The 25,378-nt window shown below is 43.2% G+C and overlaps 1 protein-coding gene across 1 annotated transcript in view; it reads right to left on the bottom strand.

Annotated features, from left to right (window-relative positions):
• CFAP43 (cilia and flagella associated protein 43) overlaps nt 1–22,338 on the bottom strand; it is a 52,598-nt gene extending 30,260 nt beyond the window's left edge. Inside the window, exons 1-14 of the mRNA XM_033149727.1 lie at nt 22,229–22,338; nt 20,721–20,974; nt 19,736–19,832; nt 18,393–18,560; nt 16,189–16,339; nt 15,821–15,980; nt 13,868–13,918; nt 12,321–12,400; nt 10,513–10,644; nt 8,758–8,874; nt 5,474–5,554; nt 4,814–4,962; nt 2,505–2,608; nt 846–986 (exon numbers count right to left, since the gene is read on the bottom strand). Coding sequence (XP_033005618.1) covers nt 846–986; nt 2,505–2,608; nt 4,814–4,962; nt 5,474–5,554; nt 8,758–8,874; nt 10,513–10,644; nt 12,321–12,400; nt 13,868–13,918; nt 15,821–15,980; nt 16,189–16,339; nt 18,393–18,560; nt 19,736–19,832; nt 20,721–20,974; nt 22,229–22,293 — 1,750 coding nt within the window. The 5' untranslated portion in view covers nt 22,294–22,338. The remainder of the gene's footprint in view (nt 1–845; nt 987–2,504; nt 2,609–4,813; nt 4,963–5,473; nt 5,555–8,757; nt 8,875–10,512; nt 10,645–12,320; nt 12,401–13,867; nt 13,919–15,820; nt 15,981–16,188; nt 16,340–18,392; nt 18,561–19,735; nt 19,833–20,720; nt 20,975–22,228) is intronic.
• Between the last annotated feature and the right edge of the window lie 3,040 nt (nt 22,339–25,378).

Raw genomic sequence — 25,378 nt, 5'->3', positions numbered from 1 at the left:
AAAAGCGGGGTATCAAATCCAAACTCTTCTTCTTCTTCTCCTTCTCTAGAATATCTGTACAAAGGACTCATCCACACTTCTGTTTTCCCCTGCAAAAACCCTGTTTACTATTGAATTGGCGCAAACATCAATCAGGCTTTCTCTGGATTGATGTTTGCTTCGATTTAACACTAAAAAGCTGGTTTTCTAGGGGAACAACGGATAAACCACTCAGAAAGCATGGGACAAACAGAGAACAGCTGGGACCCATGATTTATTGGCACTTGACAAGCGGAAGTGTAGACAAGCCCAAAGTGTACATCCTCACACTTCTCCCTATAAATGCGACAATATGGAGATAAGAAGCAAAGGCTTTCTCCATTGCTTTTCGTTCCTGGTTCCACTATGCTAGATTCCCTTCACTCTCTGTGATTACCCTACACAGAGAGAAATAATTTATATATATTAATGGACAAACAGTACCCGAAACAAAATGTTGCAGAGTGGTAGAGTACTCCTGCTTAGCCATGTCCCTTCCCCCCAGGATGTTCCATTCCATTCCCACCCTCCCAACTCCAGTTTTCTGTTCCCGCCTCCAGTTAGCCAGCATTTCATGATCACAGGATATTGCAAGTCCTGTTCCCCCTCCCTTCTTTAGAGTCCACCCCAAATAACGCTTGTACTGCTGTGAACCTTGGGGTTCTCATTAGTCTGCTAATACCCCCCCCCAATGTGTAGATGGTCCATTTTGGCAAGGAAGGGCTCCATACCTGGAGAATGGGTTTGCAGTTAGCATATGTGATTTTTTAAAAAGACTAATACAGGGCACAACAATAGCAGAACTTCACACAATATTTCATTTTTACCCAGAATAATCTTTGAAGGAAGATTAAATATCTCCACTCGTGCCCTTTTGATCTCCGGTGGACAAAGGAGTACAACCACTTCAGTTGAATTCTTATCTACATCATAGACTGAAGTTATATCAAGAATCTCACTGGTCATTGCTAAAGTGAAGAGAAATCAGTATTTCAAGCAAGGTAGAGAATCACAATGATATATTCCTTCTATTGGTGTACAATGTATTAGGAGCCCTGGGAAGGTAACACCAAGTAAACAGGTAGGTAGACTAGCTTTTGAAATTAGGGCCTCTTTGTATGCGACTATTTCCCTACAGGGAAAAACCGGAGAACATAAGGAAAGCCCTGCTGAATTAGGCGCAAGGCCCATCTATTCAGGCATCCTGTTCTTGCCACAGTCAATCGGATGCCTATGGGAAACCTGCAAGTAGGACCTTACTACAATAGCACACTTCCTACTTCTGATAGCCAACTTTATATCACACATATACACATAAAAACCTAGTCCCAATTGAAGGCACTCTTAATAACTTGTAATTTGTTACAAGTTACACTTATTTGTTACACAACTTAAGTATATTTGCAAACTGCAGCTTGGAAGGTGGACAAACCTGAATTAGAGAGCTGGTTTAAATCTCTCTTTGCCAGCACCGTGACTCTGATCTGAACTGGGGACCTAGTAAATGCATTCAGTCTTATAAAAGAATGTTGGAGTTTTGATAACAGTTCTTTTCACCACTTTATTATTAAAAGCTCAAGGAAGCCCATTACAGCTCCTTTGTGCAAGGGTGTTATGTGTAAAGTTAGGCTTGCTCACCCTAAAACCCAAACCAACATGATAGATACACCAGGTCACAATGAGTGGATATACAGGTGAAACTCAAAAAATTAGAATATCGTGGAAAAATCCATTTATCTAAGCAATTGTTTTCACTAGCTACTGGAGTTTAAAATATGAGATAGACTCATGACATACAAAGCGAGATATGTCAAGCCTTTGTTTGTTATAATTGTGATGATTATGGCGTACAGCTGATGAAAACCCCAAAGTTGAAATTGTTAATTTGGGGTTCTCATCAGCTGTACACCATAATCATCACAATTATAACAAATAAAGGCTTGACATATCTCGCTTTGCATGTCATGAGTCTATCTCATATATTAATTTCACCTTTTAAGTTGAATTACTGAAAGAAATGAACCTTTCCACGATATTCTAATTTTTTGAGTTTCACCTGTACATCAGTTCTATTATTAACCCATTAAAAAAAATTGAGTTGGTCCTCAAAATTCCAGTGAACTAAAAGAGCCTTTAGGAAACAGTCCCCCCCATTACCTGCCATAGTGTTTTCAGATTTTCTTCTGTAGCTATAGAAGCTAAGCAGACACTTACTTATTTTTAAGGAAACTAAAGCAAATATGCACAGGGTGCTAGCAAAAATCCAGCGTCAAGGAATTTCCTTTAAATGTGGATAGTATACAGGCTGGATGATATTCTCTCTTGGACTTAATACAAACTATTATTCTGAAGTAAAACCTTCAGTTTCTGGAGAGTGTCATCTTCTTTGAAAATGCTCAGGAAATAATATCCATTACCATTTGCAGATATTGCAGCTAACACATGCAGGCAACAAATATCCATGAATTTTGAACGTACTGTATTACCTACGTATCCAAGGACTTGAAATGATTCTGTGGGCAGAGCATTTAAAATAAAGATATATCCATTTATTGTTGATGTTATGAGAAACTGACCACTTTGTTCATAGCTAGAGAGGGAAAAGGAACAAATATAGCACATCAAAAATTATTTATTAACTATTTATTTCACTAAAAGTATACATTGCTTGATTGTTTAAAAAAATTCCTCAAAGCTGTTTACGAAAGATAAAACAGTAAATAAAGAAAAAATATAACCGTACTTTAAACATACGTAAGTTAAAATACTAAAACAGACTAAAGTTACTCCAATTTCCTAAGCATCTGAGTAGGTGTGTATAAACACAAAAGCTTTTAGCAGGCACTCGAAATAGTACAGTGAAGGTGCCTGCTTGATCTCAATAGGCAGGGAGTTCCAGAGGCTAGGGGCTGCCATGCTTAATTAAGTATTGTTTTTGTCTTGAAATATGGCAACTGATATGGGAGCTTCTAAATGAGAACTATTTATTGAGCATTCATACCAATTTCTTTGCAGGCAGATTGGAAAATGTTGGTTATTTAATAAGCAGCCATGTTGAATTGTTTGTGGGGAGGTTAGATGATGTTGCATCAAAGTAAGTGCTATCCCACAATTTTCAGTGAGTTTTTCTGTCACTTTGCTTATGGCAAAGAAGTCTGCTCTTTGAGGAAAGTGGGTTTGTTGTGCAAGGTCTCCCAATAAACTACAACTGAGCGATCTGAATTTGCCAGTATGGGAACTGAGCACGAAGTAACATAGCACAAGCTTCTAGGCCAAAGAATTACCCCTTTGAAGTTCCCCACTCTTTAGGAAAAAGGAAGAGTGTGGGAGAGACAGTCTGACCAAAGAGGAATAAAAGGCCTCAGCTGAGCTCAAGACCTCCTTGTCTGCAATTCTATCCTGAACTACACTCAGACATGTTATATACCAGGGGACGGAAAACTACAGTCCGTGGGCCAGATCTGGCCCAATTGCCCTCTGGATCCAGCCCACAAACAGTTCTGGAATCGCTGCTTGGATCGGCACAATCACCATTTTTTCCCTTATTTTTTTTCCAGGCGCCATTTTTTTTTGCGATTTCCCCCCTCCCTCCCACACCCACACCCCAGTGGTGTCTCCTCCCTCCCTCTTCCTGGCTTCTCTCCGCCCTGTGGAGGAAGGGGGCTGGGCTTTGAGAGGAAGCCTTGCCGCCCACCCGCCAGCCTCCATGGCTGCGCTGTGGGCTGGAGCTTGGCGCACCTGCTGGCCCCATGCCTGGCGCCCAGGAAGGCTGACTGCCGCCGCCGCTGACTCCCAACTGCAGGCAGAGCGGCGGAGGAGGTAGGCAGGGGGAGGGAGGGGCAGGGGGAGAGGGAGGGAGGGAGGGAGGGAGGGAGAAGCCCCCTCTTCTTGTGCACAGCGACCGTGAAGGATGCTCTCCACCGCCGTGTCCAGCCCAGCAGCCGCTCCTGCTGAGCTCCCACCCACCCGCCAGCTGCAGCTGTGGCTCGGAAAGCCACCCCGGGTCCAAGTGCCAGCTTTGGCCGACGGGCTCTGTGCTGCCCTTGGGCACCCCACTGAGGCCTCCGGGCCCTGGCGGTGGTAGCAGCAAGCCCCACCTGGTGGAGAAGGACCCACCCAGTGCTCGTCTGCCCTCTTCTGCCGCAGATCTCCCGAGATGGGAGCCAAGGCCCCGCCGCCCTCCATGGCCAAAGGGGACCCAGCGGGATGGTCTTCTCATGGCCACCCACACAGCAGGCAAGGCATGCTGCCTGCCTGTGTGCAGGAGAGTGAGCAGAGGAGAGGAGGGCAGTGGTGGGGCCACCCTTGCCTGGAAGGTGCAGGAGCCAAGGAGAGCGAGCCCCCATCTCAGGGCTCTGGGAAGGGGCTGTCATAGCCCAGGCAGAGTCAGCTCCCTTTGCCAGCCTCCAAATGTCTGAGGAGCAAGACACAGATTCTGGGTCGCGCGCAATCTATGGGCCTTGCAGGAACCCGGCTGCGGAGCAGGGAGATGGCGACATCTGTCACCCCCTCCTCAGGGGACTGCTGGTGCCTGACCAGGGCTGGATTTAGGTTTGGGGGAGGGGATGGGGGGAGGGGAGGGGAGGAGGGGATGGGGGGATGGGAGGAGGGGATGGGGGAGAGAAGCCGCCTCCACCGCGCATGTGCACGTAGTCCGGTCCACCACTAGGTCTGGGGGAATGGTGAACCGGCCCCCTCCAAAAAGAATTTGCTGGCCCCTGTTGTATCCTGTGGGCCCCCTGCTTATGGTTGAGCCCAGACAGTCCATTTTGCTCTGCTTTCTTAATATACTTACTGCAAAAATTGAATAGGATACTCAGAAATGGCAACTCGGTGAACCACCCTAGGCGTTTCAACAGCAGTAAGATCCATAAAATAAAGTTGGCCCTTTTTAGTTCCCGCCGTGACACATGAACATGAAAGGCTACAGGCCATTGCAGTGACCTATGGAAATAACAAATAACAGTGAATTTCACCGTGACAGGATCTTGAAAAACATTTTATGGCGATGACAAGGACTCTTAGTTTTTCAAGTGCAAGTTATCTTTTATAGGGTTTCAAAAAAGAATCCTAACAATCACACATGGATCATTATTAGGCCATACTTAGTTAACATAATTCTTCTTGTTTTATTCTTGACATATTTGCATATGAAACTGCTTCAGAAATGCTTTAAAAATTCCATAGAAGTTCAAAAGCATGCTTTGTAAAATAGCAAACAGTGAATCCATATATAAAATCATATTCTTTTTCATTTTTCTCATTAAGCACCATCAGAGTACTCTTGGTTTTTCTATACCAAAAGCTCTATTGGATAAACTGTTTTACTAGAAAAAATAATATTGATCTCTCTCAAAACTCTAGCTGTCTGCTGGACCAAATGTATTGCTGCCCTGAATAAGACAACATATAAAATTCCTCATTAATTACACACTCAAATTCTGTTTGTGCATACCAAGGTATGTAGACATAGCTTGCTGACAAAAGCACCATCTTCCAACTGCCAAACATGTACCTCTCCTGATTCTGCTACAGACTGCAATATAGGAGGAAAAAACGCTGTAAGCAACAATTGAAAATATATCAGGTTGGTGATCTGACATACTAGCTATGCACACCAGTGTGCTCTATTTGCACTGAACAAGTTTACTTAAGAGCCAACACATGTAATGGCAGCAATTCTGGATCCAACTTTAAAAGCAAAAGCAAGTTTGCGAGTGAGAAATTCAGAGCTTCCCACCGGGCTCCTAGGATATCTCCCAGCAGCACTACTCTCCAGGCACTTTGATCCTATCTGGGACTCTGAAACCTGAAGTTGATGTTAACCTGGCTTTCAAGAGGGGGAAAGTATTTAGTGAGAGGGGCAAGAAGGTGTTAAGCCATAGGAAGAAAGAGGTTTCAGATCCTTGCCTCATGCAACCCATTTGCTTTTAATATCAGATCCTAAACCCCATTTATATGTTACTAGAGCGGTTCCAAATTTAAACACAAAGATGCGCTATCCAATCTATCTGGTTTCCCCCCCCAGGACATTATTATCGACAAAACAAAACAGAGTTCCTAGAGAAAATAAGTTGGCAGTCTATTGACATGCAAACTAACACACCTTGTGACTGAGGGCATACGTGTGGCTACACTACTTCCAAATTTTAGTGAGCATTTCTCCTTATTTGTTTACGGGGCAGTATGCAACAATGGGCATTCATCCTGATTTGCTTGTAGCATGTTTATATGCCTTCCCGTTAGTAATTAATTCATCCCACCATTTTTAATGCATTTCCCCATTACTCGCTAAACCACATAAGGCCAGTTTCTTTTGATTTGCTGTGCTAGCATGGCAGAGCTTTTTAATCTAGTTGAACTGCACAAACCTAACTTTCTCTCTAGTATGCACTTGAATCCCTCTCACAAAACTGTGACAGTCGAAGCACCGATTTAAAAAGCGAGTCATGTGAGATTAACTATAAGAGGCTTGACATCTAAATGTAGTGCTTAAACTACCTACCACTGCGGACTTCCGGCGAAGGCGCCGTTGCCGGCAGCTGGGAGTCGCTTCGGCAGCGAAGCGACTCCGGTTTGCCCGGGGGCCAGGAGCTCCGCGACCGCACAGCGGGCTCCGGGAAGCCGCGGGAAGAGCGTCCCGCGGTCAGGGCTCTCCAGCAGGCCCCTTTTGCGGCGACCCTTTCTCGGGATTCCTTCGTAAGAGGGAGTCCCGAGTGAAAGGGCTACGTCGTGGGGCTGTGGAGACTGTCCCCAACCGGGCAGACGAAGCGGCGGCCGCCGGCGGCTTCTGAGCGCCTCGTTTTTCCTCATTCGGACTGCAATACAAAGAAACCCGTAAGCTGTAAGTACGGAGGACTATTTGATTCTAAAATTTCTTCAATTGGCTTCTGGGGAGGAACGTTAAAGAGGGAGTCCGTTCCTCTCCCCTGTGACTGCAGACTGTAACATTGAATCTGGCTGTTGCTACTTTTGGATACAAAGTATATTTTCTGAATTTTGAGACTGACTGATTTAAAGATCCCCCTCTGGGGAGGACTGAGACCTTGGAAGTATTTTCTTTGGAGAGACAGTGGATTAAAAAAAAAATGTGCTCTGGTTAGGGAGAAATGGCGGCTGTTACGGGAATTTGAGGATGGAAAAGTACTGAACTTTGTTATTTCCTGCCTACTGTTGCCCTTTTCGCTTTCGTTTTTCATGATGCCTACAGACTTAGAAATGACTTCAGAACAAAGGAATTTTTTGGAACTGGAACTTTCGCAACAGAATGTCAACGAAAGATTTGTAGAGACTGGTTTGGCTTTTAGGAACTTGGCTAAGGAACTTAAAGAACTTAAAGACTTAATTTGTGAGTGCTATTCAGGGATTTCATTGGAAGAGGAGAACATGCAACTCCAGGATGAGGGAAGGCCCTGTCGACGTGAGAGGTCCAGGTCCGGTTATCGCGACGTTATAACTGCCCTTTGGGGTGGGAGCCCAGAGGAAAAAGTAAATTAGAACTGAACGCAGGAGAGAGAACGGGGGAAGTCCCCTTAATAAGATTTGGAACTAGATCATAATTAATAGTTGGTGTGTTCCTGTTTGTAGGTATGTATTTGCTTTTCTTTATTTAGTTCATGTTGTGTGTTATTTTTGTTTTTTCTTTGTTTATATGTTATATGTTGTTGTTTTGTGGGATGGTATTTGTTAACTTTTGTGGAAAATCAATAAAAAAATTTGGGGAAAAAATAAACTACCTACCACTGCAAAGGGATGCAACAACTTTGCACCAAGAGTTTCAGTATAAAGAGAGTTGGTGGACTTCAACTCCCATCATCCCTGACCACTAGCCATGTTGTCTGGGAACAACAGCAATTGGAGTCCAGCAAGGTCTGGGGAGCACAACCCTGCCTACTCCTATGTTTGGCTTACTAGTGAAATGCCTCATCCTCTTCCTTCTCTAGCAGCAGGACTAAAGCAAGGCTCATTAGCACAGCTCCCACTGCATGGCTTATGTACATTGAAATAAAAATGCCAGTTAGTTACAGTGGAACCTTGGTTCTCAAATGGCTTAGTTGACGAACAAATTGGCTCCTGAATATCAAAAACCCAGAAGTAAGTGTTCCTGTTTTTGAACTTTTTTCGGAAGCTGAACGTCCGATGCGGTTGTCGGCTATTGTTTCTGGGGCACCTGCGCCAATTGCAAGCTGCACCTTGGTTTTCGAATGTTTGAGGAGTGACTTTTGGAATGGATTAAGTTCGACAACCAAGGTTCCACTGTATTTGTTTGTTACAGGTGGTGACCATTTTTGTGTGGGGGTCTTGTTCCTAGCCCCCACGTACTTTTGGCAGAGCATGCATAAGCCCACCCTGCCCCATTACACCCCCATTCTGCCCTCTTCTGGGTACAAAAGGACCCATGCATCGGTGATTGTGTGTCAATTGGACAAGCCTGCCTTATCCAAATGCTTACAGTGCTTTGTAAAATGAATAGGATAAAAACATCAGAGTAGAACAATCAATATGGAAATAGGTTTTCGGATCTCACTTGGAATCTTAAATTGTAATAGCCTTCACAAGATGATGGTGCAGCCTTTTCCCAACTGGGTGGCCTCTAGCTATTTTGGAGCAGAACTCCTACAGCTAATGGAAGTTGTAGTCTAAAACATCTGGGGGAACCCAAGCAGGCAAAGGTTGTGACAGTGCATTAAAAAACGCTGGTTTCTCTCTTCTGTTATTTAGAAAATAATAGTTCCTTACCACACAGTGCTTGTTTCCTGGAACAAGAAACTCAGCTCCTACAAAATGGCTTATACTGGAATCCATTATCTTGATAACGTCTTCATTATCATTGGGATTAAAAGCGAAGAGTGATCCCTGTTAAGTGGATATGATAATCTATTATGAGGACAGAAAAAGCATATCCTAAATTCTTTGAGAAAAATGCACCTATCTTTCTAAATTTTCTTTTTTATATGTTGAGAAGTAGATTTGAACTCAGGTTCAAACATCAGGTTATATGATTCAATTATTTTATGCATTTTCATAAAGGACTGAAAAACTGGCTGTCTGTAGCAACCACATCCAATTGCATTGACATTTGACTACTTTTTTGATCCTGATTTACTGCTAATATGGCAGAGCACGATGAGGAAATGCTGGTAGCTATTTTCTCAGAAGAAGAAAGCTAGATGTAAAGTGCCCAGACTCTGAGATCTTTTTAAACAGCCCTTCTCCAGGTGTCCCTGCCAGGTGATAAAGGACCCTTGACAGTTAAGTTCAGTCGCAGATGACTCTGGGATTGCAGCGCTCATCTCGCTTTACAAGCCAATGGAGCCAGCGTTTGTCCACAGAGTTTTTCCGGGTCATGTGGCCAGCATGACTAAGCTGCTTCTGGAGAAACCAGAGCAGCGCACAGAAATGCCGTTTACCTTCCCGCCAGAGAGGTACCTATTTATCTACTTGCACTTTTTGGCATGCTTTCAAACTGCCAGGTTGGCAGGAGCTGGGACTGAGCCACAGGAGTTCACCCCATCGCGGGGATTCAAACCGCCAACCTTCTGATCGGCAAGCCCAAGAGGCTCAGTGGTTTAGACCACAGCGCCACCCACATCCCCAGGTGAAGTCTAGTGGGTGGCTATTAAAGGAAGGAACTTTTCAGTGGTGGACTGCCAATATGGTTGTGGAATGCTCAGCCCAGAGAGGCTCAATGGGTAGTGATAAAGCGGGATATCAAATCCAAACTCCTCCTCCTCCTCCTCTTCTTCTTCTTCTTCTTCTTCTTCTTCTTCTTCTTCTTCTTCTTCTTCTTCTTCTTCTTCTTCTTCTTCTTCTTCTATTCTCAGTGCCAAGTAAAGCCATCTTACCTTTCCAGGGCGTTAATACAGAGTGGCTAACCTGAGCGTCACATCGAGGATTTGCCATCCGTCCAGGGGCCAAATGCCATGTGGATGTGACCAAAGTGAGCATAACCAACACATAAGCACACAAACCCCATATATTAATCACAAATAAAGCACATGTATACACAAATAGACACACACACCCCGCCCACACCATAGATACTCACTCACTCACTCAGTGGGGGAACGACATATTAGCAGAAAAGCACAGATACATTCAAGCAGGCAGAGAAAGATATACAGAGGTGGGCATATAGGCAAGCAGGCATGCACACATATTCAAGCAAGCAGGGACACACATATACACACTCAATCATGGGTTCCCCCCAGCATTTTTGCTCCCACTTAGAGCTGTGGTAAGTGGTTAAAGTTTATTTTAGATATATGAATTAATCTTCTGAATTTCATACCTCAATCCTCATTTGCATGTTAAGGCAAAGATTAAAATCAGATGCAAAATCAGTACCCAGCAGTATTTGATTATTTCCTACATTAGCGGCACTTCTGTTGCGTATGACAGACCCCACATTGTACTGATTATGGGCTCACTTTTTAAAATATCCCAATTTAAGGTAGGAACCATTTATCAGCAACTTTGCCTTTCACAATATACCTTTTCTGTTTCTACTAATAAGTAAAAGTAGTCAGGGGAGAAGATAAGATTTGTTATGGGCTCTTCCACTTCCAGACAGTCCTCCATCTGAAAACTGTTGCCTTTGATTTTATATAAACGCACAACGCCATCCTAGGAAAAAACAGACACATACCTTTAAAAGCATAATTAGCAAGACAGCATAGCAACCAGCTAGGTGGAATTAAATAGGGACAGTGTTTTCCCAATCCTGTGTTTTCCTGACAGTGTTTTCCTGATCCTGTTTTCCTAATTTCCTAATCCGTTCCTGATCCGGCGCAGGAACGAAGCAGAATGGCGGATGGGGGCCGCCGCGACTGCTAAGGTACAGCCTAAACCCCGCCCCCAAGCCAGCCCTATTGGCTGACTGCTAGGGGCGCGGCGCGGCGGCGGGGCAGGTAAGGCTGGGGGCGAAACGCCCCCGCCCAGGTGCTGGAGCCGGCTCCCGTTCACAACCCCTCCCCTCGCTGAGGAGGAGAGGCTTTATTATCTAAATAATACCCTCCCAACACACTATTAGTGAAAATGTACATGTATTTGCCCCTTATGGGAAAATAGCAACTTAGAGAGGGGCAATTTAAATTGGGATTGTGGTGCAGGGAGAAAGATTAACCTCTTCCCTCTGTCAGTGCTCTAGCCCCAACCAAATTTGTTTGCCATCCTGTGGCTACTTAAAAAAAATATTCCTTCCAGTAGCACCTTAGAGACCAACTAAGTTTGTTATTGGTATGAGCTTTCGTGTGCATGTACACTTCTTCAGATGCACACGAAAGTTCATACCAATAACAAACTTAGTTGGTCTCTAAGGTGCTACTGGAAGGAATTTTTTTATTTTGTTTCAACTACGGCAGACCAACATGGCTACCTACCTGTAACTAAAAAAAGAAAAACGAAAAAGGAAGTAATAATAATTAAGAGGTATTGGCCCAAATATAAGCCGCACCCACAAATAAGCCGCACTTTTAAAATTCGAGGTTTATTTGCGGGTGCGGCCCACCTCCTAGCACTACTGACTCCCAGCACTACCTCCCCAAGCCGTGCCGAGGGAGGCTTGGGAGCGGCGGGTGGGCTGCGTGCTCCCAGGCTGCTTCTGGGGGCATGCACACTGCTTTGCGGGCGGCCTCCCCCCTCTTTCTGGCGACTGGGGGAGGCATAGCATGCTGCTGCCCAGCGCTCCTGGGCTGCTTTCTGGTTTGTGTGGGGGAGCCGTGCAGTAAGGTTGCAAATATAAGACACATTTTAATTTTTCATGGCCCGAATTTGAGAAAAAAGTGTGGCTTATATTCCGTATACAGTATATCCAGTCACCATCTCCAGTGCCTTATATCTAGTTTGGCTCTTGGGACTTAGTTATACGCAACACGTTTCTGTGTTTACATTTGGTGCAACTTCAGGATGGAATATTATGGACGTGGGTGGGGAATTAACAGAAGGGTGTGGCTGACACCTGTGAGCCGGTGTAGCATAGCAGCTAAGTTCTTGATTTGAATATCATCTCCAACATACTACCAGTATGTGACCTTAGGCAAGTCACTCTCTCTCATCCTCTCACACATCCTTTGCTCTGGAATGCACATTTTTTTCTTGCAGAAATAGCTATTTTTAGAGCTCAAAACAGGTCAGGACTAGGGGGGGAGGGGGGGCTTTCAAACTCTGACCCTTAATGTTGTTCCAGTCTGAATCCAGCCTGCACACCTGCAATTAGCACAGGATTAAAGCTAACATTGGAGTTTGGCCGGCTAGCACTCACAATGAGGCTACAGTCCTCTACCAAATGGTGCCTTACATACATTTCCAGCTGCGTAGAGTCCATCTTTATGAAGTGCCATGGCAAGCAGTCTGACGTTCTGAGCTTCCTTCTTTGCTTCAGCTACAAAAAGAATTAATAAAATAAAAGAGATTTTTTAAATTTTATCACTTAGATTTCATAGCTAATCTCCAAAGGCAGTACTGCCACTCAGTACCGTGGAATAATAAGGAACAGGGATGGATGGATTTTTCGTCTGTTTCAGTTTTATATGTACTCACTCATAAGTCCATTCCAACCCATTTCTGCACCATTCTAACGTTTTGTTTTAAGAATAATAATACAGTTTTTGGCTCGAAAAATATATCAAAGTGCACATAAAATGTGTATCACAACATCTGAAGAAAGACAAAACCCCAAGACTAACTGCAATCTGAGCTGCATATTAGTCTGGGAAGTGCGAATCAGGCTGATTCATGCACATATACAGATTATATGAATATAAAATTATATTTAATGCCAGGATACAGCCTCACAGGTTTATTTATCTCCTTGTAGAGTGTGTCACTCTGTTGAAACAAGGATCATCACAAGTAAAGGATCCTGGATCATCACAAAATGAACCATGGTTATGTCACTGAGGCCATGAACCTTCTATAGCCACTTGGATTTCCACTTTTTGAAAATTGCACTGCCACATTTTCCCATAGAAAAATATGTTTAGGATTCCAAGGCCAAGGACCTGGTTGGCCACAAAGGGATTATGGGCAATAATGAGCCCAGAGTAGAAAACATCACTGTGGCCTTTTTGCAATTGGGGGTGAAGCTCTGAGTTAAGAAGATAAATAGGAGGGGTGAAGCTTCTGCTCCCTTCAAAATAAAGCCAAAGATGCAGTTTCACTTTATCAAGAAACAACATAAAAAAGTAAAAGTTAATAGAGGGAGCAAAAATTATTTAATCAAAGGTGATAATGCATCTCCCCTGTTGCACACCTGCCTGAAACCCATCAGGATTTGGTCCCTTTGTGATTATTTAGCTTTATTCCTACTATTTTAATCTCTATTGTCCTTCTGATAACACAAAGAATAACACAAAACCCAAGGAGCGATGGGAGCATCAAAAGGCTCTATTTCTCCCATCAGCATTCCCAATCCCCCCAAAACTATCCCCCATCCCTCTTCTCTGGAAAAAGTGTGGCAAAAACCCATTGTTATGGTGTAATCCTTGCTATGGTGTAATGCTTGTCTGCATGCACACATGCTCTCTTTATTACACAGTGAGAGAACCTCTCCTTCTTACAGTACTATTCTTCAGTATACCTGTTTTTCAGTGTGCAATATTTAGTACTTTGATAATGGATGATCATTCATAAAACTTTTGGAGGACGAATTTGCATCTGGACAGCTCATTTTTGTGGCCATCCAATTCTACTGCTGACACTGGAGAGTTTTCTATGAAATCATCAAATAAAACACCACCCCCTCATTTCAAATATGCCACTCTGATTAGCTGTTTCCTACCAGACAACAACATACAATCCCCTTTGCAGGTGATTCCTGCAAAGTCAATTAGCATTAAAAAGTAAATACCTTCTCCTTTCATACTGTGTGATAGCGATCGAAAAGTTGCCCGTTTTTTTGCTGGAAAGGAAACAAGGCTATGTCAGTTGCGGCCTACACAGTGTATTAAAAGTGTGCTGTAGGACCAGACATGATATAGTTTAAAAGAAACAAAAGCTTCTCATTACACCAACCTGCTTGTAGATTTTTATAGTGTAGAACCAGTATTTACTGGATTTGTGAAGCACCTACTGCAGTTTCAGAAGACTGCAATAATCACTTCTACGGGGTTTGGTTTGGGAACTGCATACCTTCATTCTAAGTAGTAATGTGTGGCCTAGGCATACACACACATGGATATATGGGCAATTGACCATGTTTTGGGTTTTCTTCTACTCAGTTTTGAAGATGGAAGGCATTTATGTGCTCTCAGAAGAAATGTCTGCATTGTAATAATGTCCACAGCAGAATGAAGTAACTATTGGGGTGGTTTAACATGTGATGACATGGGTGGCACTGTGGTCTAAACCACTGAGCCTAGGGCTTGCCAATCAGAAGGTTGATGGTTCAAATCCCTGCAATGGGGTGAGCTCCCATTGTTAGATCCCAGCTCCTGCCCACCTAGCAGTTCAAAAGCATGTCAAAGTGTAAGTAGATACACTTTTCCGGCAGGAAGGTAAATGGCGTTTCCATGCACTGCTCTGGTTCGCTAGAAGCAACTTAGTCATGCTGGCCACAGGACATGGAAGCTGTCTGCAGACAAACGCCAGCTCCCTCGGCCTATAGAGCGAGATGAGCGTGCAACCCCAGAGTTGTCTGTGACTGGACCTAACAGTCAGGGGTACCTTTACCTTTACTAACATGTGATGACATTAATTAAAAATAATAAATATGAAGATGAGGGGAGTTCAATGTGGCAGAATATTAGGAGCACTGGTCAAATAGTTTTAAAACGACCAACTGTGAAGCTAGTGGATTCAATTTGTCAATATAAATCTATTGCATTTCAGTGGCCATATGAAACCCACACCTTTCCAATCAAAGATGGCTTCCATAATTTTAGAGCATGAATGGTATGATAGGGTCTAAGTTCACAGCAACATTCAAAAGTCCACTCTTAAAGCAGTCACCATTTAGAAGAAGAAATAGGATTTTTGTCTTTGGCACTAACATGCTAATTTATAATAGTAGTTACAGAGTGGCTGAATTCTTGACGTGTGCAGGCTCCTGGAGCAGAGATTGCTGCTGTTCTGCTCTTCCTTCAGTCCTGCTACTGCTATGCTGCTGCGAGACTAAGACATGGTTTGTCTTGTCACAGTGCCTGAATCCAGGCATAAGTCAAGTCTCCTCCAGACAAACACAAGCTGTAAATGAAGAACAAACCTTGTTTACAGCTCACGGTTTGTCTGTAGCCAGACATTTCAAGAACCCAGACTGGGATGGCACATTCAGCCAAACCATTGTTTAACTCACAGCAGCACAGCAGTACAGTCATACCTTGTTTTGCACTCGAAGCAGGCTGCCCGTTTTCAGGATACGAACGAGCTGAACCCGGAAGTACCTGAATGGGTTACTTCCGGGTCTCAGCAATCGTGCTTTGTGCATGCGCAAAGCGCCAAATTGCATCACGTCCATGCGCAGACGCAGTGACGTGGATTGCGAATGCTGTGGGTTGCGTACGTGCTTCCCGCACGGATCCCGTTCGCAACCCGAGCGTCCACTGTGCAATGACTGCAGGAGGAAAGGGGCCATTATCTCTTCTTCGGTACCTTGTACTTGTGCGAAGCTGTTATTTGTCTTAGCAGTACCAGATCAGCGTGTGTAACCAGTGAATTGTCCGGGTACAGGTGCAGGTGCAGAAGAATCACATGTAGTCTAAAACGTGGGGAGGCAGTTGCCTCTCTCGTTCTATGAAAGGGACCCTGGTCATCCTAATGAATCAGAAAAGGCTGGGGACAATCTTTGACTTGAAACTGCACTAACCTTTAGCATCTGCGGAAAGCTTTTGATGGATAACTGTAGCCTTGAATGTGTCTGCACCAATTTTCAAACAATGTCCTTCTTCACAGCCCATATACAGATCAGAGATTTGAGTCCAGCAGTGGGCAGTAGGGTGAACATAAGGTTGAATGTCATCTTTGGGCTTCAATTTAAAAAAAAAAACCGTTTCAGTTACTAAAAATAATAATACTAAAAAATTACTCATTCAGTGCTGATGGGCATTGACAGCAGTTATCTACCTTTCACAGTGAAAATTGCACAGTGTTTTGTGACAAGTTCTGCTGTCCTATATCAATGATATTTCAATAGATATCTTGACTACAAGTAGTTATATCCATAGCAGAACTCACCTTAAATGTTTCTGCTTCGTCCGCTACCAAGCCAGCAATGGCTGAATTGGGCAGAATAGGGCCAAAGTAAGGATCATTGTACGTGGGATGGGAGAAGAAGCTGTTTTGCTCATCTACTAAATTTCCATCTTCAGCAGGAAGCCTAACTGACCTAAAGCAATGAGAAAAATGGCACAGAAGAAGCATATTTGGAAAATTCAAGTGGAACTGCAACAAACTGCTGAAGTCATGCTCCCCAGGATACCCCATTCAGTTTTTTCTTCTCCACCTCCAACAGCAATCTGTAGACACTGAGCATGCTTAGTTCTCATTAGGCTGTTTCAAGTTTCTTAAGACTCCCTTATTTTCCCCAACATAGCATATATCTATTGCTGGCCTGAAATGCAGCAAGGTCATTTCTCCCAATTGCAATTCAAGCTGCATTTGCATGAAGTTGTTCACATTAGAGAGGGGGCAGAGATGCTTTCAACTGACTCATGACCTTTCTGGTTTCCCTACCCCTGCAGGCCCCCTGCAACTCTTACTGATTAAGCTGTCATCTGTTCTTGCACACTCATCTACATCTGTGCAGCGGCTGTTAGGGTATGTGTTCACATTTCTGCTTACTCCACATCCAGTTTTCTAATCAGACTGAAGCTGATTTAAGGAATTTTTTTAAAAAAATCATACAGCAGTATTTGTCAAGAAACTACAAGACTAATATGCAGCGGCAGAGGGATCCTGCAGCCTCCGTACGGAGCTTGAGCGGTGCCATGTGTGCACCGTCTGTATGGCGCACGCACCTCCAAGTGGTTTGCCGACGGCGCCGCTCGAGTGTCGTACGGGCAGCAGCAGAGGGTGCAGCTGCGAGTGGAGGATCCTGCCCATGTGGCTGGGGCAGCGTGATGGTGATGGGGCAAGCCTCCCACGGGGTGCCTTCTTTTCACCCCCTCAAAGATGGCACACCGGGCGCTCTGCCTGCTGCCCTTCCCCCGCCACTGCTAATATGGACTGTGGCTTATGTCATGTGAATGTGGCTTCAAAAATGAGCAGTGGGAGCACATTGGATGCACAGTAAGCATAATGTGAACATATGCCTGAGGACTGGTACTCAATCCAAAACATCATTAATGAAGTCCAGGGTCATAGTCTGAAGGCACATGAAGCTGCCACCTTGTGGAAGCAAAGCAAGTCTGGGTCAGGTCAGTGCTTGGATCAGTGACCGACTGGGAAGTGTGCATGCACACGAAAGCTCATACCAAGAACAAACTTTTTGTTGTTGTTGTTCAGTCGTGTCCGACTCCTCGTGACCCCATGGACCAGAGCACGCCAGGCACACCTATCTTGCACTGCCTCCCGCAGTTTGGCCAAACTCATGCTAGTCGCTTCGAGAACACTGTCCAACCATCTCATCCTCTGTCGTCCCCTTCTCCTTGTGCCCTCCTTGTTCTCCATCTTTCCCAACATCAGGGTCTTTTCTAGGGAGTCTTCTCTTCTCATGAGGTGGTCAAAGTACTTAGAGAACAACAAACTTAGTTGGTCTCTAAGGTGCTACTGGAAGGAATTTATTTTATTTTATTTTATTATTTTGTTTCGACTACGGCAGGCCAACATGGCTACCTACCTGTAAATGGGAACCACACACTCTGTTGGGTTCCATGATGGGAGAGTGGGGGCAGGATATAAATGTAAGAAAACAAATAGGGAATGATTTTTGGAAAATTTCCTTTTAAAGACAATGAACCATGAGGGCTACTCCATATTTCTAAAATACGTTTTCTAAAATGCAAAGGACAGAACATGTTTATTGTGCCCAAGAGACATGGATTAGGTACCTGATATACATAGCAACTGAGAGTCAGTGTGGTGTAGTGGTAGACTTGTAATCTGGGGAAACGGGTTTGTTTCTCCACACCTCCACATGCAGCTGCTGGGTGACCTTGGGCTAGTCACACTTCTTTGAAGTTTCTCAGCCCCACTCAACTCACAGAGTGTTTGTTGTGGGGGAGGAAGGGAAAGGAGAATGTTAGCCGCTTTGAGACTCCTTCGGGTAGTGAAAAGCGGGATATCAAATCCAAACTCTTCTTCTTCTTCAGTCTGTAGACCCTCACCTGAAAGCATGCTTTACCGTTCATCAGCTGCAAAAACGCTCTTTTCCTAGCACAAAAATCAATCTCAGTGTAAAATAAAAGTAACATTTGAAACATCTCTTCTAATAACCTTACTTTGACTTCAAAATATGCTCTTCATTATTCCGCTCAATGGTCCAAAGTGTAACAGAAGTCCCATTATATAAACACAATTGGTGCCAGCTCATGGGGTTAAAACTCATTGTGGTCACTTCTACTCCCATCTGTGACTGACTGCACAAAATAACTTTTTTGTTCCAGTCCCTAATCAAAAATGAAAGAAAGCAAAAATATTAATTTTATTTTTTTGAATTCTATTTTTGTATATTTATATTCGGCCTCTCTATAACCGAAAACGTAAAATCACACCATAGAACAAGCCCTAAATAATACAATCTAAAACTAAAATAAAAATCAGATAGAAAGCCAGTAAAAGAGGATTAAGCGAAAACAATTAACAGTGCAATTATATGCATGTCTATTAGGAAGTATGGTGGTACCTTGGTTCTTGAATGGCTTGGCTCACGAATTCCGCAAACCCAGAAGTAAGTGTTCCGGTTTGCAAACGTTTTTCAGAAGTCAAACTTCCGATGCGGCTTCCGCTTGAGTGTAGGAAGCTCCTGCAGTCAATCGGAAGCTGCGCTTTGGTTTTCGAACTGTTTCAGGAGCCAAACGGACTCCCGGAACAGATTAAGTTCGAGAAACAAGGTACCACTGTAAGTCTCAATGAGTTCAATGGGGCGTGCTCCCAAATAAGTAGGGACAGAATTGTAACCTAAAATGACAAGAAAGTGCCTAACCAATCCCCCAAATGCTTGCAGAAACTGATGGGCTTTACATGTCTTTCTAAAACCTAAGGTGGGTGATATGCTACCTCAGACAACTTATTTCAGGTGTAGGGGTGGTGGGGATTATGAAAGACTATGGAAACCAGCAGTATTTACTGATTGTGGAAAATGAGGTATCATTTGGAACTTTTTTCAAATGAATCTAACTTGTGCACAGTGAATTTAACTTGTGGTTTTCAGGCAAAAGCGTGGTCACTTGAACAAAGTGTTTTGAAAGTCAGCATAGGCTCACTGCCTGCATCTCTGTTTGCATGAATGGATGTTTGTGAGTTTGTCTGTACAGGAAACTCCCCATTTGCATGGGGGTTGCATTCCAAGGCACCGCATGTCAGCGGGACACGTATAAGGCCACGCTGCCCCCTTGAGGTGCCAAAAATGGCACACACGTCAGCAGTTGCACATGTGCCAATCACGTGCAAATGATGAGTTGCCTGTATTATGCTAAAATGAAGACATTCCTATTTTTGACTTAGGTGTTAAATTAGCTACAGAGAGCAAGGGATCTATTAGTAAGTAATATGAATTATTAAGTAGCTAATATTATGATATGATATGATATGATACAATATAAACAATCTATCCCACGCTTACCATATTGTAAGAGAAAAGTCTGGGATTGAGGAGTAACTGGCCAGGTAAGGACCCGTGTAACTGAATGCAAGCAAGGTGTAATCCAGACTGGCTTGTCCTGAAACATAAAATAGCATGGATTTAGTATCTCTGCAGCTTCATGCTGTTGTGCTATTTCCTATCATACCATACCATACCATGTCATAGGGCTTTGTCTTGCCAACATAGGAGGAAGTCTATGTACAAATCTGTACAACCCTGGTGGTTTTGCTTAATTCATTTGAATAGACTGATATTATGAGTTGTTGCATTTGTTCCTCTCTCTCTCTCTCTCTCTCTCTCTCGGTATTCAAATGTAACTGGTCTCCAATCCCCTTCTCAACTTGCTCCATTTTTACTGAAATTATACATCACAAAACTAGTCTCTGCAGATCACATATTGACTAGATTCGTGGGCTTTTTTGTATTTTATCTTGATCCCACTGCATGAATATTATGCAATAACATTCCAAGGTCTCTTTTACCTAGCCTTTCTTTCTTTTAGAGGCTGCACTTTTAGAGGAAGCCCCATGAAAATATTATTCAATGCAAGCTCAAGATCTGCACAATTTCTAAGGAATAAGGCAACACAAATGTAAATATTCATGTGCTACTTGGTTGATCTCTGAACATTTTAATACTATAAAATTATAATCATCAAGTATAATATCATAACAGTATAAGTATAATTTGCTACCACAATATGCAGTGGTAGTCTCCAAGTGGGATGAGAATGAGACAAATTCGTGGAAGATATCAATTGCTACGTCATTTGACCTTCAGGATCCCACACTATTGCACTCTTGTCCAGCTTGCGGAGTTCTCAGAGACATATCAATGGCCATTGTAATAAGAGAATGCTGGATTATATAGCCTTTTGGTCTGATCTAGCACAACTCTTATGCCCTCCCCACACCAAATTCCTAAAAACCATTTCAAGATGGTTTTGATTAACCATCAGACCCACCTTTTAATTTGGCCTGTCTCTTTAGTCCTGGATAACTGTGGATGTGAATCACAGGTTTCAGCTGCCTGTCAGAATAAGCAACGACATTCTGGTTTGGGTTCACTGCAAAGGCTTCTATCTTTCCACTGTGACACCGCAAGATGGATCTCTCCAGTGTTTCAATGTTAACAAATATTATGTAATTGCCACAAGGATAGCAGACAGTTCTTTTGGTGACAAAGCCAACATTCCTGTTGGTGAATCCTTGTACCCATCTTGAAGGGGTGGAGAAAAAAAAGAAAGTTAGGATTATATGACATTTTAAAAGAAACAAGAGTTTTGTTTTTTGCTAAGTGGATAATGTGGCGTAAAACAAAGCTTCCACTGAGGATAACCACTGTTGTTTGTGCTCACTAATTACATACACAACCTGCAACTAGAAAACAGATTTGAAAAAGATGTAACAGTACTTCCCCTCAGTTTAAATTGAATGAATGCAAATATAATTTATTTATGGTTCACCTACTGCAAACAAAAAGCTGCAGGATGGAAAATGCATAACAATATTGAAAGGGAAGAGAAACAGAAAGCAGTAATAGATTGTACAATATTTAGAAATGTTGCAACTTATTTAGTAACAACAACAACAACAAAAAATAGACGCCTCCAATAAGAACATAAACAAAGACTCTGAAAATAGTCCTGGAAAGGACTGTGAAATGGGGTGTATCGGAGTTTATCTAAAGCTTCACTTTAAAAGAACATGGGACACAGAAACCACCTCTTTGTTATTACACTGGCAATATCTCGTTATTTACAGGAGTGTTGTTATATAAGCCTTCATTCACTATATTGAATGAATGACAAGACAGATAGCTGGAATTACTTGGGACTTCAATGAATATATTTGCTTTGTTAGCATCATCATAATATCTTGAAAAGCAGATTGTATACAGGGTGGAGGGAATGAAATCAAACTTCCTTTGTCGTTATCAATACTAACATTTAAAAACCACAGCATATATTTTTACCTCTTGATTCAGATCGGGTAATAAAAGACTATGATACATTTGTTGGTTTTCTTCCCCCCAAGGTCTAGCTAGCTTTTCTGTAGCTACATTCCTGAAGAAAGGGACGTTAATAATGTGAACTAAAACTGAGGCACAAAGAAGTGTGAGACACCCTGGGGGAAATAAAGGCTTCGGGAAGGTGGGTGGGAAGCTTTGGAAGACAAGCTACGAGAGGCAAGGACGGGGTCTTACAGAACAAATCCTCTGCATTATCGTCCGTTTAGGCATCTGCCCCACTGAGCTGACCAGAACTCTCTGCAAAACAAGCGTGCATAGCGGCCTTTGCCAAGGTGGCGACCGCAGACGCTTTGCACCACAACTTGCATCAGCCCCAGCCAGCGCGTGGTCCAAAGCGTGTGGCGGGCGTCACCTTGGCGAAGGCGGCCGTACGCAGAGGAGTTTTTTTTCGGACACAAGAAACACCAGGCAAGTCTTCCCCCCGCTCGCTCCCCTTCGCACCTCACTTCGAGATCAGCTCTGTGACCGGAGCCTGGGCGGCGGCCGCCCGACTTCCCACCGTCCATGGTACCCGCGAGAGAGCTGCCCGGAGCAGTTTGTACCCGTCTCCTAGCAACACCAGGCCGCTCCTACCATTGGCTAAGATGAGCTTTCCGTCCCTGACCCGCCCCGCCCCGCCCCCCCCCCCCGCTCCGCTTGGCGTTTCAGTTCTCGTGTTCCAAGCATGACTGACTCCTTCCGCGTGCGGGGAGGGCGGGGTTATTTCTAGAGCCAACCTCTGAAAAGCCTCTTCGCTGGATGACGTGGAATTTACTGCCCAGGAAACATGCATGAAATGAGACGACGAAACCGGAAACTTTTTTAAAAAAAATAAATTATTTTCATCTTAAAAATATTCAGGCTGCCGTCCTATACACAGTCCTGTTGAAACTTAAGAGGGACTGACTTCTGAGTAAACATGTCTAGCCCTAACCGCGTTTTATTCAAATTGTGTTTGTTGTCATGCTAGTGTAATCAAACGACAATAAAAATGACAAATGTTCGGGTGCTTAAACAACAACACCACCACTCTGGGGGCATTTTCACAAGTGATGCTAATAATGTCTCTTAGTTTGGAATTTTAAACTTCTGAATTGAATAGATAACATTGAATAGATATGGGAAGAGAGCATTTAAAAGCAAACCCTAGAGGCTAGGTCCCTTCCCCAAGACATGCTTAAATTGGTGGTGACATTATTTTCGGTGGTGTGCTGAATTAAGTTTAGTTGAAGGGTTGTTATTTTTTTATTCCCAGAATCTAATTTTAGGTCATCCTATACTTTTGGGACAGGCAAGGACAAATAAATCAAGCGCCTTTGAGAACAAATGCTTTCCAATTCTACTATTTTAAACCTTCCTAGTTATACACTCTTAATATTGTATTCCTTTCTCGTGAAACTCTGGTACGTAGATATATGGCAGAGCTTTTTGTTCTCTTTTTCTTGTTATCATGGATTGTGCTAGGCATGCTAAGGCATGTGATGCTGGGAGGAGCTGGAACGCCTTTTGATTTATTAGGCAAGTGCAGAAGCCTCTCCAATTACCCTCTTTTTCATTTGCTTCTGTGACAGGCTATAGGATACATTTAAAATACATTTAAAACACATCCCCGTCCCTAAGAATCCTGGGAAAGACAGTTTACCCTTTAAAGTGCTACAATCTCCAGAACCCTTAACAAATACAATTCACATGAGGTGGAGTTGCTTTAAATGTACTTTAACCATATGGTGTGTATGCAGCCAAAACCAACAGAGCTGTAAGTAGCTCAGATAAGTTACACACTGGTAATAATGAGATTTAAAGTACATTTTAAGCACAATCTTTTTCTCAAATAATTCTGGGCACTGTAGTTTATATGGGTTTCTGGAACATGTAACTCTCTGAGGAGTAAACTACATTACCCAGAATTCCTTGAGGGCAAGAACGTGTTTTGAATGTGTTTTAAAGATATACTTATTACTTTACTTATTAGGATTGAGCCCTAGGATTACATTATTAAATGTGCAGTAGTCCTGCAATACCAAGGAAGACTGTTGTTTCTAAATTGTTAGAAACAGACAGGTTAGATTTCCTTTGCAACCTAATTCACAAATTAAAACAAAAAAAGCCACAGTTTTAAAAATGCTGAAAATCACATGGAATGCTGGAAGATAAGATAGCAAAAAGCAAAGCAACAAAATGCACAGCTAGGATGACTGTGCATCAAAATACTGAGTCACCATTGTTGTTGACGATTTGGCCACAGTGTTACAAGACTGTTTCTCAACTCTGGGTTACCAACTTTATAGGCTGGAGGAGACTCTTTAGAGTCCCATGGACTGCAAGAAGATCAAACCTATCCATTCTTAAGGAAATCAGCCCTGATTGCTCACTGAAAGGACAGATTCTGAAGCTGAGGCTCCAGTACTTTGGCCACCTCATGAGAAGAGAAGACTCCCTGGAAAAGACCCTGATGTTGGGAAAGATTGAGGGCACAAAGAGAAGGGGGTGACAGAGGACGAGATGGTTGGACAGTGTTCTTGAAGCTACCAACATGAGTCTGACCAAACTACGGGAGGCAGTGGAAGACATGAGTGCCTGGCATGCTCTGGTCCATGGGGTCACGAAGAGTCGGACACGATTGAATGACTGAACAACAACAACAATGCATGTATCACATGCATCCTTAGTATGTCAGGGACCTGTGGGCCCAGGAAGGACCCTGAAATACTTTGTTTTTGAATGAGTCACTCAATTTTTGTCCTTGTTTCAAACTCCTTGCAAGTCCAGTCTGCTCCTGCCATACTAGTTTTCTTCTTGTAGGGAGTTTTAAAAAAACCCCAACACAAACCACATAGAGAGCAGTCTGTGGGAAGAACCATGTGGCAGGAACAGCCCTGATATCCAGAGGTGCAAATTATTATTACTCCCATTTGATTGCAGTGTATATGTACTTTCAGGGTAGAGTTGCTCTTTGCCCCAGTACAGGAAACTTGAGTTGAGAATGTAAACCAGCCGACTTGTGTGAACAGTGTAAAGTTGGAAATGTGTTCTAATGCTCAAATTAGAAAGGCTCCTAATAATAATAATAATAATAATAATAATAATAATAATAATAATAATTTATTTGTAACCTGCCCATCTGGCTGGGCTTCCCCAGCCACCCTGGGTGGCTTCCAACAAATGTTAAAATACATTAAAATGTCACAGATTAAAAACTTCCCTAAACAGGGCTGCCTTCAGGTATTTTCTAAATGTCAGGTAGCTGCTTGTCTCTTTGACCTCTGATGGGAGGGCGTTCCACAGGTTGGGTGCCACTGCTGAGAAGGCCCTCTGCCTGGTTCCCTGTAGCTTTGCTTCTCGCAGTGAGGGAACCACCAGAAGGCCCTCGGTGCTAGATCTCAGTGTCCTTGAACTACTATACTGCTTTCTTTGAGAAAATATGAAGATTCTACTAACAAAAATGTATTTTAAAATGTGGCCTTCCCAACTGTACACTTTGTTCCATCTCCTCAAGACTCTATTAGCAAACTTTTATAGGATGAGTTTGATGAGACTTACTACCAACAGGGAAATCCTCTGCAGGTTTATTCAGAAGTAAACCCCTTTATAGCTAGCCAGGCTTCCTCCTGG

The sequence above is a fragment of the Lacerta agilis genome, chromosome 5, assembly GCF_009819535.1.
Source record: "Lacerta agilis isolate rLacAgi1 chromosome 5, rLacAgi1.pri, whole genome shotgun sequence".
Taxonomy (NCBI): domain Eukaryota; kingdom Metazoa; phylum Chordata; class Lepidosauria; order Squamata; family Lacertidae; genus Lacerta; species Lacerta agilis.
The sequence above is the reverse complement of the archived record's forward strand: the minus strand, read 5'-3'. Positions and strand labels throughout refer to the sequence as shown.